This window comes from Equus caballus, chromosome 12, assembly GCF_041296265.1.
Source record: "Equus caballus isolate H_3958 breed thoroughbred chromosome 12, TB-T2T, whole genome shotgun sequence".
In the NCBI taxonomy this organism is placed as follows: Eukaryota; Metazoa; Chordata; class Mammalia; order Perissodactyla; family Equidae; genus Equus; species Equus caballus.
Window position 1 is genome coordinate 30,185,642 of NC_091695.1, and position 16,624 is coordinate 30,202,265.

The window sequence follows — 16,624 nt, forward strand, 5'->3', positions numbered from 1 at the left end:
CACCCTTTTTAATTCACTGATGGTCATCAGTGGCCTTGTAAAGAGGTAGCTGACCAGGTTAAATCATTAATGAGGATATTTATCTGGCGTAGCAGCACAGAAGGCCCAAATCAGGAGCAGAGGGCTCACACCATCATATTATAGCTTCTCTCTTCTTTTGTTACAAAGAGAGAGAGAATTGGCTTTATGTTGGGAATACAAACAGAGGGAAACTGGCATTTCAACCAACAACTTGTACTCAGGAAAATTCTGATTTGAAACTATCCTGATTCTTTTCAGACAACCAACGATCCCGTGAGGACCCTGAGCGCTCCGCCCTCAGCAAGAGCCTCTGGAGACGCCGCCTGCTTACACCGCGCGGCTGTGCGGGTCCCTCTAAAGTGCGGCATGTCACACAGCAACGCTGGTGGGGTCACAGGCAGGGACACCGCTGTGTTAGTCGAGCTGTCTCAGAGGAAGGCTGCAAGACACGTGTGGCAGCTTTTTGTGAGCTGAAGAGCTGGGGAGCTGAAAACGGAAAAGTACATTAAGCAAGAAGAGGCTTAATTTCTGAGAATTCCATTAGTAAGAAAGCCTTTTGATCAGCACTTAGTAAAACACCAACACGAAGACCCGGACGTGACGTCTCCACAGCAACTCCTGTGCTGGAAAGTTCTCAGAATTCAGTTTTCCCACCGGCAGACCTTGCGGTTAAGTTACCCAAGCGGGTACTTAAATCCGCAATGTCAGGAGCCGCCGAAGCCCCAGGACCGCGTCCAGAAGCCGGTCCGCTACACAGAGCCGTCTACGCTAACCAGAACTGACACCACGGCCCCACGGAAGAGAGGTTCAAAATTGTCCATGAGACGTGCTCTTTAACTCTACGCTCTGCTTCCGCCTAATGCTTTCAAATCGTTAACAATATTCTGAAAAAGTTAAGATGTTAAAAATGTCAAGAAAAGTAAATTACGAGTTTTCATACGCCAATTCTTTTTGTTGCTGTACATATAGTGAAGAATATAGTATAGAAAGTCTCCAACCTGAGCCCAGCTTCCCTCCTCATCCTCCTGATGTTACGTGGTTAGGAATGAAAAGAACACAGCTGTTAGTATCGGTGAGCTTAGTAAGGCAAGCAGATCAACTTCAGAATGTGCAGCGAGACGGAGGGGAAAGTTCGAGAAATCAAGGTATCATGCAAAACGCATGCAAAACAACAATCCCAGCTTCTCATGCAGGAGCCGAGGCCCCCCCGGCAAGCACACTCAGTGAGGGAGAAAATGGGCCAGACCCTCAAAATGGAGTGTTCGGCCGAGGCCTCTCCCTAAAGGAGGTGTGAATTCAACCTACTCTAAAGAGAGAGGGCCTACCAATGTAAAGTTCCTGGAAAAATCGAAAATAAGACAAAATACGGATCCTATTTTATACATTTGACTAATACCTAGCGGAAATACTTATCAGGAACAACTGAGTGTAAAATGACCTTTCTGTTTCCCACAAAAAGGCCGGGAATGGTGCCGCTTGTAAGTGGGGTGCCCTGGGAGGAGGACAGGCTCGGGGCGGGACTGACCGTTTGTGGCGAGGCCACGAGTGTTTCCATCTCCTCATGCGTTAACCAGACATTTCCTGTGGTCTCCGGTGACCCAGGGACCACCACATCCAGGGCGAGGGAAGCAGTGACAGAGAGGAAGGTGGCAGACACGTGAGCCACGGGCACACAGGAGGAGCAGGGGAGGCGAGGCCCGTCTCCCCCTCTTCTCATTTGAGATGCCCACGTAGAAAAGGAGAGAACATCGACCAGCTCGCCCTTCTTAAAGAGTGACCACACCTAATTAATGCTGTGTGGTCAGCCACACGAGAAGAGCCCATGATTCCTAGAGCTGGATCTGCCCTGCTCACCCCCTGAGGTATGTGAAATATAAGGAGAAGAAAACACATTTTGCGCCTCTCAAAGTGTGAGTAATTCTCCAGTGCCCATCAACCCGCCCCATGGGAAAGGGCCTCAGCCCAGGAAGCCCACGCAGCCGAGCTCCGGACTGGGGGAGACGGCTCGGGGCAGGCGCTCCCAGGATGGGGCCTCTCGGCCTGCACAACCTCGCCGGGGGGCTCAAGAGGCAGGGAGCAGGACTGAGTGTGTCCAAAAGAAGGCCCAATCGCAACTGTACCGGAACACCGGCCCCACGTCCCGTCCCCGTCACTGCAGCTGCGGACAGCCAGGCCCCGCGGCTCTCAACGCAGAGCTTCCCGGGGGACGGGCTCTTCACCACTGGCCGTTAACCTCAGCTCGCAGGACGCGAGCTTTCTCAAGACAGTTGATAAAAACTTGGGGAAAACCACCCCAGCGCCTTCACTTGCAGAAAGGCCACTCTCATGTGAAATGATGGGGGAACAGGGACCAGATCGGATACTGCGACAAAACTTTCCACTGGGAGAAGAGCTGTCTGTGCGACAGGTGAGAACACAGGCTGACTGTCGCTACCACAACTCTTTACTAAGAGACAAAATCAAACAAACAAACAAAAAAGGCTCTTAACACTTTTTGTGCAAAGGAACCGAGGCCTGAATCGGGCCCTGACCTGCTACTCAGAGAAGTATGCCTGTGAGGCTCTTGGTTTCTTAATCAGGGTTTTTCTCTCGAGAGTAAACCAAAAGCTAAAAGCAGAGAGTGGGCACTGGGCCAATGAAAAGAGTCTGCACTTTAGAAATGAGGCGTTGGCCTGCCCTTATCTCCCAGTAACCGCTAATGTTTTCATTAGATTAGTTTTTAACGTTTCAAATAGGAGGACCCTCTTTAAGGACGTTCGAGGTCTCCCCACGGGGAGCAAACCGGATGAGCACAGGTAATGCCTGGTGCGTGCGCACACGCAGGCTAATGGACTGCTCAGAACCCTGAGCTCCCAGGGCCCTCAGTGCCAAAAATGGAAGCACCGAGGGGCCCAACGTCACATTAGAGTAAAACACTGCTTATAGCGCAACTGGGGATCGAGGCTTTTTTCCCTTCACTTTTGATGAATTTATGTTTAAATTTGTGATCGCTACTGTTGTTTTCAGAAACTCCTACTTCTATGTTACAATGCAGCCACTGAAGCCAGGCTGTTAAAAAAAGCATTCAATAAAGTATTTTTAACCACTCAGTTTTCACCCGTTAGAAGCTGTGACGTTTCTGCAGGCTGAAATTTTAAACCGGAGCCCTGGGTGTGTTTACGAAGACTTGGAGAAGCAACGTCAGGAGGGGATAAACTGCTTTCAGGGAGACGCACCGTTCTTGACGTAGGAGGGGCTGACGGACTCGTGAGGGACGTGATCGCCTGAATGGCCAGCCTCAGCTTCAGCCTGTGCAGAGGGTTGCTGATGCCGATCTTGCGCTGGATCTCCGTGTCTGACAGGGTGGACATGATAGCCCCACTTTTCACGTTGGCTCGGCAGGCGGCCACATACCAGGCTGGCAACCCAACCCAGAGCTAGAGACAGGAAATGTTAAGGCCAGAAGGTTATGCACAGTGTGTGAAATGGATTAACACGTTCACATGAGTCACATACTTGATCCAGGATCGAAAGACGACTATACCTCCAGCCAGACGCCAACAGTTGGCCCATCCCATTGTGCAAAAGGTAAACCTTGTCTCCGGGCTTCCTCGAGCAACTCATGCCTACAAATAACCAGACAGTCACAGTGAAAGACTCGATCACACGCATACAGGAAGCAAGTTAGCAGAGTACTCGCTCTATACACTTTCACAAGCATAGTAGCACATATCTCATTATTTTCCTTTCATCTTCTAAACCATCCACTTAACGGTAGTTTGGTACATGTCAGGAAGAACTCCTGAACAATGAAATGCTGACGGACTCGACAAGGTTCTCTGTAGAATCATCTCCTCGCAGAATTAAAGAGTTATTACCCACTTTAAAAAAACCCAGCAGAGCCTTTGTATCCAAGGTAGGACATTCAAGCGAAAACATACTCGCTCTTCTCTTTCTAAACGATGAGGGAAAATATGGAGAAAGAGGAAACTAGACCGGGTCTGAACAGAGAAGCCTGCCTCTGTGGGAGCTTCACAAACGTTCAGCGTTCACACCACCAACACCGAGAACAATGTGGATTTTTAACACTAGGAATGGTCTACTGTAGCAAGCAAGTAGTGGACTGGATTTTGGCTGTTTCTCTTCCACGTTGCTAGTTAGCTAACTAGGTACTTGCTAAATTCAGACATTGGGTCATTCTGTGGTTTAACCCACAGGCTTCAAATCCAGAAAATTTCAACCCGGACAGTTTCTACCAGGACCCCAGACGGAGTGTGAGCCTAAGATGCCCTGCGCTGACAGCTACCGTGGGGCAGGAGGCAGGGAGGAGTCCCAGGGCCCTCGTGAGATCAGAAATATTCTGTAGGCCTGATTTTCAAATAGGCGAACTGGAACTTTACCACATTACCATCTTTGCAAATGATTCTGTCTACTGGGAACATGGCTATGTAAGAGAGAACAAAGAAGCTTCACGAATCTTATCTTACTGCTTTGTGCTGTTTACCTCCAAGCCTTTCTAAGACACCCTATCACTTTGACAGGGAGAGCCTCGGAGAGGAGACGGGGCTGCTCACCGCACGCGCCCCGACACCCCAAGTCATTTTCCATAATCATTTCTACAGAACACGTCGTCGAATCTTTTACTTCTAAAGATACATAACAGCTCTTCAACATATTGAAATGCTATTAGACTTTTCTTAAGACTATGAAGTCTACGGACAATTAAAGCTCAAAACGTTTCACACAGGATCTCAAGTAAGTGTTCCTTAAGTCACCCTTAGGCTTCTGGGGAATAACAGATATTGTAACTATCCAGGATAATTCGACCAGAGGATGCAACAAATATCTTAATAGCTCAAGTAGAGTTAACAAGGGGCAAACTTCTCTAGTTCAAATAAGCAAAGCTACTCATAAATAAAAAAGCAGCCAAGTCCACTGGAACTGCCGTCCCCCTGACACAGGAGGCCAATGCTGGATGGAGGGGGGAGGAGGGCCTCGCTGGGCGGGACCGACCGCCAGTGTGCTGAATTAAGTGCCACTTTGTGTTTCCTGGGGACAAGTTCTCCTCAAGGACAGTGGCTCTATCTTATGTAAACATGTCTGTGAGCCATAGGAGCCATACGAGCAAGACAAACACCTCCTCGGCAGACAGAGCAGGGAAAGACCTGAACCCTGACAGCACGGTCAAGGCCCAAGTCCTGCCCGCCTGGCCCGGCGGAGGGGCGGGGATGGCACTGGTGCCGGGCCAACAGGGCTTTCCGATCCCCACACTCTGAAGTGAACTAAACAGGTACTGAGTCCGGGGCACTTGGCAGAGAGTTCGTTTTTCATATGAAACAGACACTCACTGTACACAGGAACATAGGGTTAAAAATAGTCTGGTAATTCCATCATCTGGGGACTGGTGCACACCCTTCTGACTTCACCTGCAATGGTCGTTGGCTTTTATCAACAGCTTTCTCTAGTATGGATTACTTCTGGGTTTCACAGTGCAGGCCCAGCGCCCTGCTGAAAGGGCGATAAGGCAATGGAGGGAGAACGATGCATCTCTTAGATGCCGCCGAGAGAGACGCGAGAAGTGAGCGCGAGGACAGAGGAGACCCCAGCTGGGCGGCCGGCCCAGGTCTCTGTCTGCTTCCAGCTCCCTCCCCTATCAGGCTAGTTGGTGACCTTGAAGACCCCACACGGAGCCAGATCCCTGCGTTATCACCCCAGGCAGGAACACCAGCACCCCCTTCTTCTCTGGGGGTGACTGTTCTGTCACGTGAAGAAGGCCCCTGCCCGTGGGAGAGGAGAGGGCAGCGCCCCTGGAAGCTGTGCAGGGTAGGGTGAGCACAGGATGCGGAGACCAGACTGGAGACGCCGGGGCCAGCGCCACTCCTGCCCTCTCTGGAGCTCGGTTTCTCGAACAAATACGCTCCCTTCTTGCTCGGTCTAGGAACTGCCTTTCCCTGCTGGCCACTGAGAACGGCCTCAGGCAGACGGCCGCTCTCCTTCGTTTGTGACTACTCATCAGAGCACTTTCTAAGAATCAACAGAACCACCCGTGTGGTTCGACTTCACCGCAACCAGAGATCACCACGATAGCTGCTGAGTCCTCGCGACAGCTAACCGCCAGGGCACGAGGTCGTCTTCTACTGGCCCTTCGCTCCAAGGCCTGAAACCCGAGAGATCGAAGGCGGCGGGCCTCTCAAGTGCCGTGTGTTTCTCTGCATCCTAAGTCTACCCGAGGCACCCACCTCTGTTCTGCAGAGGCTGAGGCAGAAGCTGATATCCTGGGGCAATGAGGTGTATTCTGTGTGCCCAGATTCTACGGCCCCAAACCACTGTCCAGAGCAAACAGAAGACTCGTCTGGTTTCTGTTGTTACGTATTTCCCTCCTCTGCTTGGAGATACTGCAATCTCTGTCATCGCTTTGTCCACCCTTAGGATCTGCGATCTCCATTTACAGAGAGCTACTCGAGAAACAAGGGCGGGGCTGCCGTCCCTGCGGGGTAAAGGGAGGAGCGCTGGGCCTGCGATAGTCAGCCAGCAACTCGCGGCTGCTTGGCTGGGACTTGACCTCCTCCCTCGAAGATCATTCTAGACCCCAAGGGCGATTTTTTAAATACCTCTATACCAGGAAACTGATGTGCCATGCTTCCCAGCCTTAACATTAGAGTCAGAGGAGAAAGACATTCAGAAATATGCTAAATCCCCTGGGGAACAGGCACACGGATGAGACAAACGTCATGTAACCCGTGAGTGACGGCGTGTGTTTTATAACTAGAACAGGACACGATGATGAAGTTATCTTTCATAACGAGAAGCGGTGTGGGCTTTGCTGACCAGACCCCAGATAAGGTGTACCATCCAAGCGACACACGCACCTCGTTTCTCTGAGGCTGACACGTTCAGTACCATGGCACCTTGCACCAACACCTGCTGGGCTCATGTCACAAACACGGCTCTACGGCCCACGCAAAGCACTACTCCCGCCATGGGGTGCAGCTCGCTGTCAGAGGCTGGGGGTGGGGGCGGCCAGGGTGAGGGGACCCGGCACAGCTCTCAGCAAAGCAGCACGACTCTCCCGGAACCTCAGTTCAGAGCCTGAGGCTGGTGACCGCCAACGCCACAGGCTGTAACACACGCTCAGCACAGCACACCCTCCGCCTCAACTTACCCTGTGACCACACTAGAGTCAACCAGGGAGAAACGGGAAAGAGAGCATTAGAACACCAGGTTACTTAAGGCGACGGAGTTCAGACAGCACCAGGGACGCCCGGCAACGCTGTGGGAGCACCGCCAAGCGGACGAACACAGTGATGCTGATTTCACGCCAGCGGTACCCTCCACGGATTCATTAAGCATGTCCAGCACCGAACGCGCCCACCACTCTCTTTTATGTAACTTTGACAAAACCTGAAAGTGAGCTCTCCACCGAAGTCACCAGGTTCTTGAAAACTCTCTAAAAGTGGATGTGTTTGGCTGTGTGACTTTGGCAGCTAAAGGCACACTTTTGAGGTAATAAAAAGAAATATTTCTGAGGACCGTATTTTGATTCTTACCTCTATAATGCCATAAACGTAAAACTGTATTCCAATAATACTTTTTCCGGATAACTCAAACATTTTCCCACAATTATAAATAAAGCATTTTTCCTAAAGTCAATTTTATTTCTGGTTAACTGACAGAACTAAAATTACCCACTGTAGTCAGACAAATAACCTCCATACTTTGAATTTTTCCCTAGTAACTTACTAGTACATCCTAGAACTTGCCGTGCACGACCACAGAGTTCAGAGAACGGCCTGCCCCTAGACAGTTACAGCTATGGTGACACAGAAGTGCAGAGCCAATGCCATCACGGGGAACCCGGAGCTCCAGAGAAACCTGCCTACCACCCACCACCACACACGCTCCCCACGCAGCGGCAAACGGAGTCACGCGCCGGGACAAACAATAAAGGCTGTCTCCACACAGCCAAGTGCTCAAGCATACCTCCTGCGAATGACAAAATAAATTTAGAAAACAAGGGTGACCCAAACTTGGGCCAATTTGAATAGTTTGTGACCCTACAGGAACCATGAACTTCTGGGGACGAGGACCGAGGCGCACTGCCACAAACCTTACGGATTTTATTCCAGCATGTGCAAGCGTGTGCACTAGAACACGTCAGCAAAATCTAAGGGACACATTTTTCCTGGCATGGCTCCAGGAGGCAAAAGGCCTGGCTGGGATACGTTTCACAAAGGCAAATGGCAATTACCCAAGTTACTTTAAAACATTTTTATACAGTTCAAAGACAGCAACGTTCAAAGCACGTTTTGCTGTTCAATGGTGTCTGCGGATTTCCATTCACGGGGACCTGAAAGACTGAGTATTCCTAGGGCATGGTGAGCAATAACAGAAACAACGGCACTTCGCCTGAAATAAGACCAGCAGTGGGCCAGTCAAGAAGATTAGTACGATTCTGAGAAGAGAACGAAAACGAGGCAGGGTTCACAAAAGGGAACCCAACCGGCAACTCTACAGCTAAAGGCACGTGGCCTCTAGGGGAGAGGGTCCCCGGGCCCCAGCGTGGTCCTCGGGGCGCACTGTAGGCCCGGGTGCCACACCAATGAGGCTGTCTCAGGGTACTTGAGTGGCTAGACGACCTTTCCTATCGTCAGACTGACCACAGAACCTACCAATCGTCAGCCTGTCGCAAGGACCAGCTTTGCCATCTGACCACTGGCTCTCGCCCGTCTTGCCCATTCTCAAGGTCAGCGCTTCCCTCTGGGACTGCTAACTGCCCCTTCTGTTGTAGAGGGTGGTTCAGTTTCAGTTTTCAGTCGCCAGTTCACTGGGATACTGTCTCTCCCTACCTCGTTCATCTACTTAATTCTGGTTGACATACGGTCAACCAACACACAACCTGCTCCCGATCAGAACGAAGCCAGAGAAACACGCACACACTATTCCTCCATGCTCCTACCCCGGGGCATCGCAGCGTCTCAGCACCTTTGCAGAAAATGATCACCTTGCTATCACCTATTTTCAGAGTCAAGACAAATCGGAATCAAAATTTAATAAACAGACCACAAAATCACGAGTCTATTGAAGATAAAAATACAAAATCTACCGGAGGAGGAAAAAAGGGGCAACACAGCGAATATTTCCTGACAGATCATAGCCCGCACGGCAAACTCTGAATGCTGGTGATCAAGTCGGAGCGGTGGCTGCAATTACACACTCAGTTCTCCCTATTTTAGGATGGCTGGCACTGGTGCCAGTGCTTTACGTGTGTTTATGTAGCGACAGATGCGTGTCTAACACTCACAAAGCCGTGTGAGGCGCGTACCGCTGCACTCCCATCTTAGAGGAGGAAACCGGGAGTGCAGCAAGGCTAAGCGGCCCCTCCCCCAGAGCTGACGCACCGGAGCCGGACTCGGGGCCCCACGCCTGGCGGGGAGCCCTCCTCATCAGACAGCTCTCCGGGGGACGGGAGCCTCCCCTGAGTCCTCTCCCCCTTCCTGAGCAGAGGCTCTCAGCCCCCCAGGAAGCACAGTCTGTTAAAAGCTTTAGGTTAACCTTTCAGAAGGTAATATAGACACATAAATAGATACTACATTTATTAAATAAACGTTAGTTAAAAATCAGGCACAACTGAGAAGTGTTCAGTGAGATGGACGAATAACGAAAAGCTTACTTTTTTTGAAGTTTCCGGTTTTTCTCCGCCTGTCCTCCCAGTTTGCTGAGTCCCAAGGCATCCTGAGCTGAGTTTTCGGTCTCCGAAACGCCAGCTGTGAGGGCCCAGTGGTTGAAACAGCGAGAGAAATCAACACGGCCGCATTAGGTGAGTTCAGAAACAGGTGGAAGAGCACTTGCAGGCAAAGAACACCTCTAAGGGCTAAGTTTCTGACTAGGCAACCAAGGCACGAGAATGCTCGAGAGACAGTGAGCCCTTTCTGTCTGGGACGCCAGGTTGTTCAGGGCCAAAGAACGTCCACCGTGGCTCTCTGGGTCGCATGTGTCCCAGAGAAAACATACGCCTCCTGAGCTTTCACTCCCTGAGAACGCCCAGCGTCTTCGACAGACCGCCCGTGGGAACAACCGGGGGCACACAGTAGGCACACACACGGCAGGCCCCCCGCCTCCATCCTAAGGGTTAAGAATGTTTGCTGGAAGCCACCCACCTTGTCCTAATGACTCCTTGCCGGCATGTCCAGGTCGGCCCTTTTCTTTCTTGCCAAACAGGCGGCCGATGGAGGACTTGATGCCCTTCTTCTTGGGGGCTTTGTGGAGCGAGTCCTGGCCACTATTACTACTGCTGGGGTTGCTCACGGGGCCGTCCTGTGAGCCTGTGGAGCTTTGGGGACAGAAAACGATCTTTAATGAGCGCCCTCGTCCCAACACAACGTTCCATTCACAGGCACTAGAACACTCCACGCTTTTAATACTTGCTCTTCCAACTACACGAGCATTCCAAGTCTCCTCCAGGCATGTCTCCTTCGCAAAATGCATCGCGTGTAGAAACGAAGGCTCCCAGCCATCCCACCACGGAGAACCGTTTCTGAGGAGCTGAGGCTCTGAGCCGGAGCTCTCCTTCTGAGAAGGCTTCCAGTCCGAACCATGGAAGGCAGAGAGCACCATGAGCCCACCTGAGGGCCGCCCCTCGGCTGTGAAGATGCTCTCCCAACTGGAGGCCTGACCCCAGCGCCCCAGCAACCTCCCCAGTGCCACCGTCCCTGCCGCGAAACAAGAGCCACAGGGCCTACTGCAGAGGCGGCGAGGATGGACACCTGCACCCGCCACCGAGGGCTGCCAGGGCGGGACAAAAGCACAGCCCGTGGTAGTTTGACATAGGAGTACACTAGTCACCCACTGGCTCTCATGGTCCCTGTGGGGAGGCGCTTGGAGCGCTGGGGACGAGGTGGGGCTCTCCACAGCTCAGAGGCAGAGAGCGCATCCGAGCGGCGGGACACGGACGGTCCTGCAGAGCAACGCTCAGAACACGCCACATGCTTAGCAAATGCTCCACAAGAAGAGAAAGTTCTCACAAGAGTCAATTTGCAGACTCTGAAGAAATGAAGGCTTTCTAAGATTGCTGCTACCACTGAACTCTCTTTCTAAACTCACGTCGCCCAAACAGACAGCATCTTCTGCTGGGCTCACCTGAGCTCCCAGGGCAGCCCGAGGGCATCATCTAAATCAACTCAACTCAATTAACCCGTATTTCTTTAAAGTCATCATTCTGACTTTTTTCCCCAAGAAGAGAGCAATGGATTTCTGAAAGCTGAGCATGAGAAGGCGGTCTGTTTGGAGCCGGGCTAGGGTGGGACGCTGCCCTCCTTACTTCCGTAAGTCCCTGAGGTCCTCGTGGCCGACCGTGTGCAGCGCCCCTTTGTGCAGCCTGTCCAGCCGAAGGGACCGCGGGGAGGGCGGGGGCGAGGTTTCACATTTTATTGTCGTCTTGTCGTCTCGTACCTCTTCTAGGGAGGCTGGCAACTGAGGGGTTGAGACCAGTGTAAAATTAGTGAACAACACACTGTGACCAAAAAAACCCCACAACACATAGGCTTTAAATTATAACCATAAACTTATGTGGAAATCCACGAGCTATGCTTTCTGCTGAGTACAACCAGCCTCGTTCTAGCCCAACGCCACGTTAAAGGACCGTCTTACTTATCAGGAGCAGGAGCACAGAGCAGAGCCCGACTCCTGGCCTACGAGCACCAGAACGAGCGCAGAGACCCGGGCAGGGCACACGGGCACTCCTCCTCCTGAGCCTCCTGGCGCGCAGCCCGAGGGCCCGCCCGCCCTAGGATCCTAGGCCACCACGAGGACAGCCACTGAAGGGCACCGAGATCTGAACCACGCCCAAAACCTCGTCCTCACACAGCACACACGGCACTCACTGTCCCTGATGAGGAGCTGAAGACGAACGTGTTTATCTCCTGATGCATTCAGAAGAAACACCAGAGAGGGCAGAAACCTCTTGGGTAAACTGTCCAGAACTTTTTGTTTTGGGAGAAAAAGAGAAATAGCTTGTACCATGATCCGCTATCATTTTGAGTAGGGATGCACCTTCCTGGACTCTGTAACAAGTGGAAAAGTGAAAAGGGATCTAACTCCTGCATCCCAGACACGCCTGTCTGTCTCATACGTCTCAGCGTGCAGAACAGATGCTATAAACTGAGGTCTTTCTACGCGGTTTAAAAGCAATTTGTTTAAGCCGGCTCAAAGCAGTCCTGGCCTTCCACTGGAAGATCCTCTCCTTCAGACTGCCAGTTTTCCCGTGTCGGGGAACGTGAGGACAGGAAGGAGGCGGTGGGGAAAACGTTAACTCCGGCAGGTCTTACTGATCCATGTGGCTCCGTGGTGAAGGCAGGGCTGGAGTCCTCAAAACGTGCGTGGCAGGCGTTTGTACAAACAGCAAGACCTGAGCAGCCAACTTGGGCTTTTTTAATGCGACTGTGTAGAGTGTCGCTCCACTGCAGCCCCACAGCGGCTCAGTGACAACCAAGGGGCTTAGTGCAAAACGGAGTCGAACTCATTTAAGATAGAACCTTAAGCCGTAGCTGGATAGATTCCGCATGCTCTCCTGATTTCAAATTACAATCTGCAGACAACCAAAGGCTACGACGGCTAGAAACTATCAATACGAAACTGAAACAGGGAGAGATTTCAAACTGAGGTTAAAACAATCACCTATAAAAAACAAAAAAGAACAGGACAGGGAGCAGTCCACGGGACTGAGTTCACTGTCCTCAGCGGAGACAGAGCTCAGGAGGAGCGGCCCGCCCTGGCCGGTGGCTGCTCCCGTTGCGCCCCCGTGGTGAGGGGCCCTGCCCAGCCCGGGGCCCGCCAGGCTGGGGCCTGCACGCTCTTTCAGAGCTGACTGGAACGAAGCTCCCCGACAGCTGGGGGGTCACGGCGGCGTACGCCAGGGACGCTGAGGAGGAGGACAGTGCGCGGCCCACGCCGCCCGTGTCTGCACCATGCCTGCACTCCTGCCTTTCATCCTCACCACAGCCCCACAGCAAGGCCCTCGAAGGAGCCAGCCAGCCAGCCCACAGTGCCGTGAGCAACAGGGTCAGGCTGTCCTGCCTGGACGTCAATCAACACGCTCCTTCCTTCCCTGAGAAATCCTTCCCACCGAGGGAAACACGGATGCGAGTCGGCGGGACTGAGGGCGTGCTGTGCGCCGCGGGGCCGGTTATAAGCTCTCAGCTCCTTGCAGATCGTGCACGGACGGGCACCGTCTGCGGCCACCCCGAGGAGCGCGCTTCTGTCGTTGTCTTCACTTAAACAGGAGGGCAAACCAAGGCGCAGAGAGGGCGAGCAGCACACCCGGGTCACAAATCATCACTGACAGCGGGGACTTGAGCCTGCGTTTCGCTGAATCGCCACGGTGCTCTGCGCAGCGGAGGGCTCCCACGGCTGCCGCCCAGCTCATGTGCTCTAAGCGCTGCGGTCAGAGGACAGCTGCCCGAGCATCCGAAGGGCGGCCTACCAGCGCAGGATCAGGCAGCTTCTGGGTCGGGGTGCAGGCTAGGCACATGGCGTGAAGGTTAGGAGGAAGGCATTCTGGTCAACAGATCTGCTCCCCAGTGCGTGCACGTCCTCCAAGAACAGGGAGGCCCGATTCACGACTATCTATAAGGAGAAGAGGCCCGCTGGCCCCCGCTGTCAGGGACGAGTGAGGAGGTGAGAGAATCTGCAGAGAAGTCAGGCCGTGGGGGAAGCGACTCAGTGTCCTGGTTTTGAAATCAGACCAGTCCACACTGCAGCGTTCCCTAACTGTGTGCCCCTAGGCACAGCACGTGGCCTCTCTGAGCCTCCGTTCCACATCTGTCCATGGGGATAACGACAGTAACCTGCATCTCACCGGAAGTCCATGAGGACGAGAGAGCAGACTCGTAGAGCACTCAGCACAGGGCCTGGCATACAGTAAGAGCTCATGACAGCTAGCTATGTTTTTTTTTTTTTTTGAGGAAGATTAGCCCTGAGCTAACTACTGCCAATCTTCCTATTTTTGCTGAGGAAGACTGGCCCTGAGCTCACATCCGTGCCCATCTTGCTCTACTTTATATGTGGGACACCTCCCACAGTATGACTTTCGCAAAGGGGCGCCAGGTCCACACCCGGGATCCGAACCGGCGAACCCCGGGCTGCCGAGGAGCAGAACATGCGAACTTAAGTGCCGCGCCACCAGGCCGGCCCTTCTAGCTATGCTTATTAAAATTAGTTTTTCCCCAAACTAAAATCTGTGGCTCTGCTTCAGTAATTTCTCATTGAAAAAATAGTATAGCCATTATAAATAAGCATGCAACGATGAGAAGGCAAATGAGTGGAAGAAAGGCACACCCTTACGCCTGTCCCAGCATTCTATGCAAACCACCAGTGACCTGTCTCCAACAGGACAATCGTCATTTGTGACATGCCAGGTGAGTGTCAACATGTCCATTTAAATGTCAGTGATTCACAGGGCTCATTCATGCCAAATGATAGGTGCCCGTCAATACTTCAGAGAAACAAAGGTATGTTAAATTACTAAACACTTGACCTTTCTATGATGTTTCCTTAAATCACTAGGCTGACGGACGCATGCAAAGAAATGAAGAGAAACCAGATTTACTGCATACTCTGAAGTTAAAAATTCAAGGATCAGTACAGGTAAATATATTAAAAAGAGAATGACAAGACAGATATAAGCGAGCTGAGATTCAGAGAAAACGTAACTGGAAATGGAACATCTTTTTCACCATGAAATTTAAACAGTAAGTTACTCAAGATTTACTAGAGAAACACTATAAATCGTTACTCAGGGAGATAAAATTCTATTACAACATATACAATTTATTAAAATACGGCATTTTATAGAACAAAGGGCCCTAACAGTTGTCTATTCTAAGCCAAACTTCTCTAGAACTTAGTTTGCCCTAATGAAAAACATGTCTCTAAACATCAATTTAGTTGACGAGGAAGTTATTGCAAGACTTACTATAAAACTGAACAAACCTACTTTTAGTTATTAATCACCTATTGGTCATTCATATAAAATTCTTACCTAGAAATTGATTTAAAATTTCTCAAACATAAATTTTTTGATTAAAGCAGGGTACCCTGTGAAAATACGTAAGGATAAAAGCTAGCAGAATAGCAGGTGGAATCTTCACATTCTATGATTCCTATGAGATATGTGAATTTAAAAAATAGTCTATTAAAGGCATTAATTGTTTATGTCCAACAAGTTGATGAAATTTACAGTCTTGAATATAAGCATCAAAACCAAAAGGTATACTGTTTGTGTCAAGTTTCCGTTAATTCTATACTTGGCGGATTATCTCTGTATATATAAAAGATTTCATTTCTGAATTACACAAACCCTACACAGTTTGAATAAAAGCACTCTGATCCAGCGATATCATGCCTGTATCCACATCTGTTGTACAGTGACACAGCAGTAAAAACGTATCACTACTGAGGGAAAAAGACACTATTTCATGAGAAACGAAGATAACGCAGAAACCCCACTAATGAGCCCCAGTGGCCCCCACACACACACCATGGCCCCCACTGTGGCGGTTCCCTGAGCACCCCGTGGAGGGGGTGTCACAGCGCGGGCTGAGGCCTGGACTAACAGTGACAAAATAAACAGAAGGATGACACAGGAAATCAAAACTAAACACGGAAGCAGACACAGCGTCAGCCGGCACACACAACTACAAAAACAAGGAAAAAGAAAAACAGAACTGTTTTTACAAATTCTCTGAAAGGAAATAAGCATGAAATTGTCAAAGAGCTTAAAATATCAGCTAATGAGCTAACGATGTAAATTATAAAAATACTATGTCAAAACACCGCGAAATGGACTAGTTACCACTTCGGACGCTACTAAAGCGATTCACGGTTCATTTAATTACACGCAGGCTAACAACGCAACTAAAAACGAAAATGGGTGGTAGCAGAAGAAATGAGAACGGAAGCGCAGTGAGAAAGCAGAACGCTGTCAACATGATTTCATGCATTCACAAAACCCAGACTAAACACGTGAGAAAGCTAGGCACTATTCTTTAGAGCAGCACGCTGTCGCGGTCCCTGCACTTCCAGAGGCTGCGCACGAACGCAGCCCCGCGCTTCCCGGGGAGGCCAAGCGGCAGCGCGCTCTCACTCACGCCACCCTGGATTCACCTGCAGAACCGGTGCCAAGCATGCCACCGAGGGCATTATTAAGAGGACCGATTTAGCTTTTTCTTCAGTTTTGTTTTTGACGGCATATTCTGTACCCTCCAGTCAGGCATCCCGAACGTACAGACAGACAGCACTGACTCTCTCTGCACATTTTCCTATATGTTACGATGGCTGCTGTATTTACTTTTGTTACACTGTCTATTGCTGGAAAACAAAAATATCCCCCTAGCTGCCGAACCCTGCAGAGCTGACCACGCTCAGAGCTGAACAAGTGAAAACTTCTCTGGAGTTCAGGCATCACCCCAATATTAAAATTAATTTGTCACCATGCTATTGTTGAATGATTAAATATGAGTTGGTTTTAAAAATCTCAAACCTCTGAGCATAACAAATGCACCTGATTTTCTTCCGGGTTAAAAATAAAGCATATTCGTGGTGTCCAAGACTTAAATCAGGTGTGTCGGGG

The 16,624-nt window shown here is 50.8% G+C and overlaps 1 protein-coding gene and 1 long non-coding RNA gene across 17 annotated transcripts in view; one reads left to right on the forward strand and one right to left on the reverse strand.

The window, feature by feature from the left end:
• Positions 1-16,624, reverse strand: part of LOC138916657 (liprin-alpha-1-like) — a 102,171-nt gene that overhangs the window by 22,208 nt on the left and 63,339 nt on the right. For 11 of the 16 annotated variants that reach the window (XR_011423960.1, XR_011423958.1, XR_011423959.1 and 8 more), the window contains 5 exons: positions 11,318-11,469; positions 10,158-10,330; positions 9,671-9,764; positions 3,545-3,626; positions 3,237-3,437 (listed from right to left, as the gene is read on the reverse strand). Coding sequence is in view for 12 of the 16 variants with exons in the window: in XM_070229716.1 (XP_070085817.1) it covers positions 3,237-3,437; positions 3,545-3,626; positions 9,671-9,764; positions 10,158-10,330; positions 11,318-11,469 (702 nt within the window). In the remaining 4 variants the exon portion in view is untranslated. Of the gene's footprint in view, positions 1-352; positions 508-1,019; positions 1,047-1,546; positions 1,610-3,236; positions 3,438-3,544; positions 3,627-9,670; positions 9,765-10,157; positions 10,331-11,317; positions 11,470-16,624 lie in introns of all 16 variants that reach the window. The other 5 variants (XM_070229723.1, XM_070229718.1, XM_070229717.1 and 2 more) reach the window with 2 other exon arrangements.
• LOC138916661 (uncharacterized) lies at positions 14,459-16,526 on the forward strand. Its single transcript, XR_011423963.1, has 2 exons — positions 14,459-14,640; positions 15,897-16,526. It is a non-coding gene; the product is annotated as an uncharacterized lncRNA (long non-coding RNA).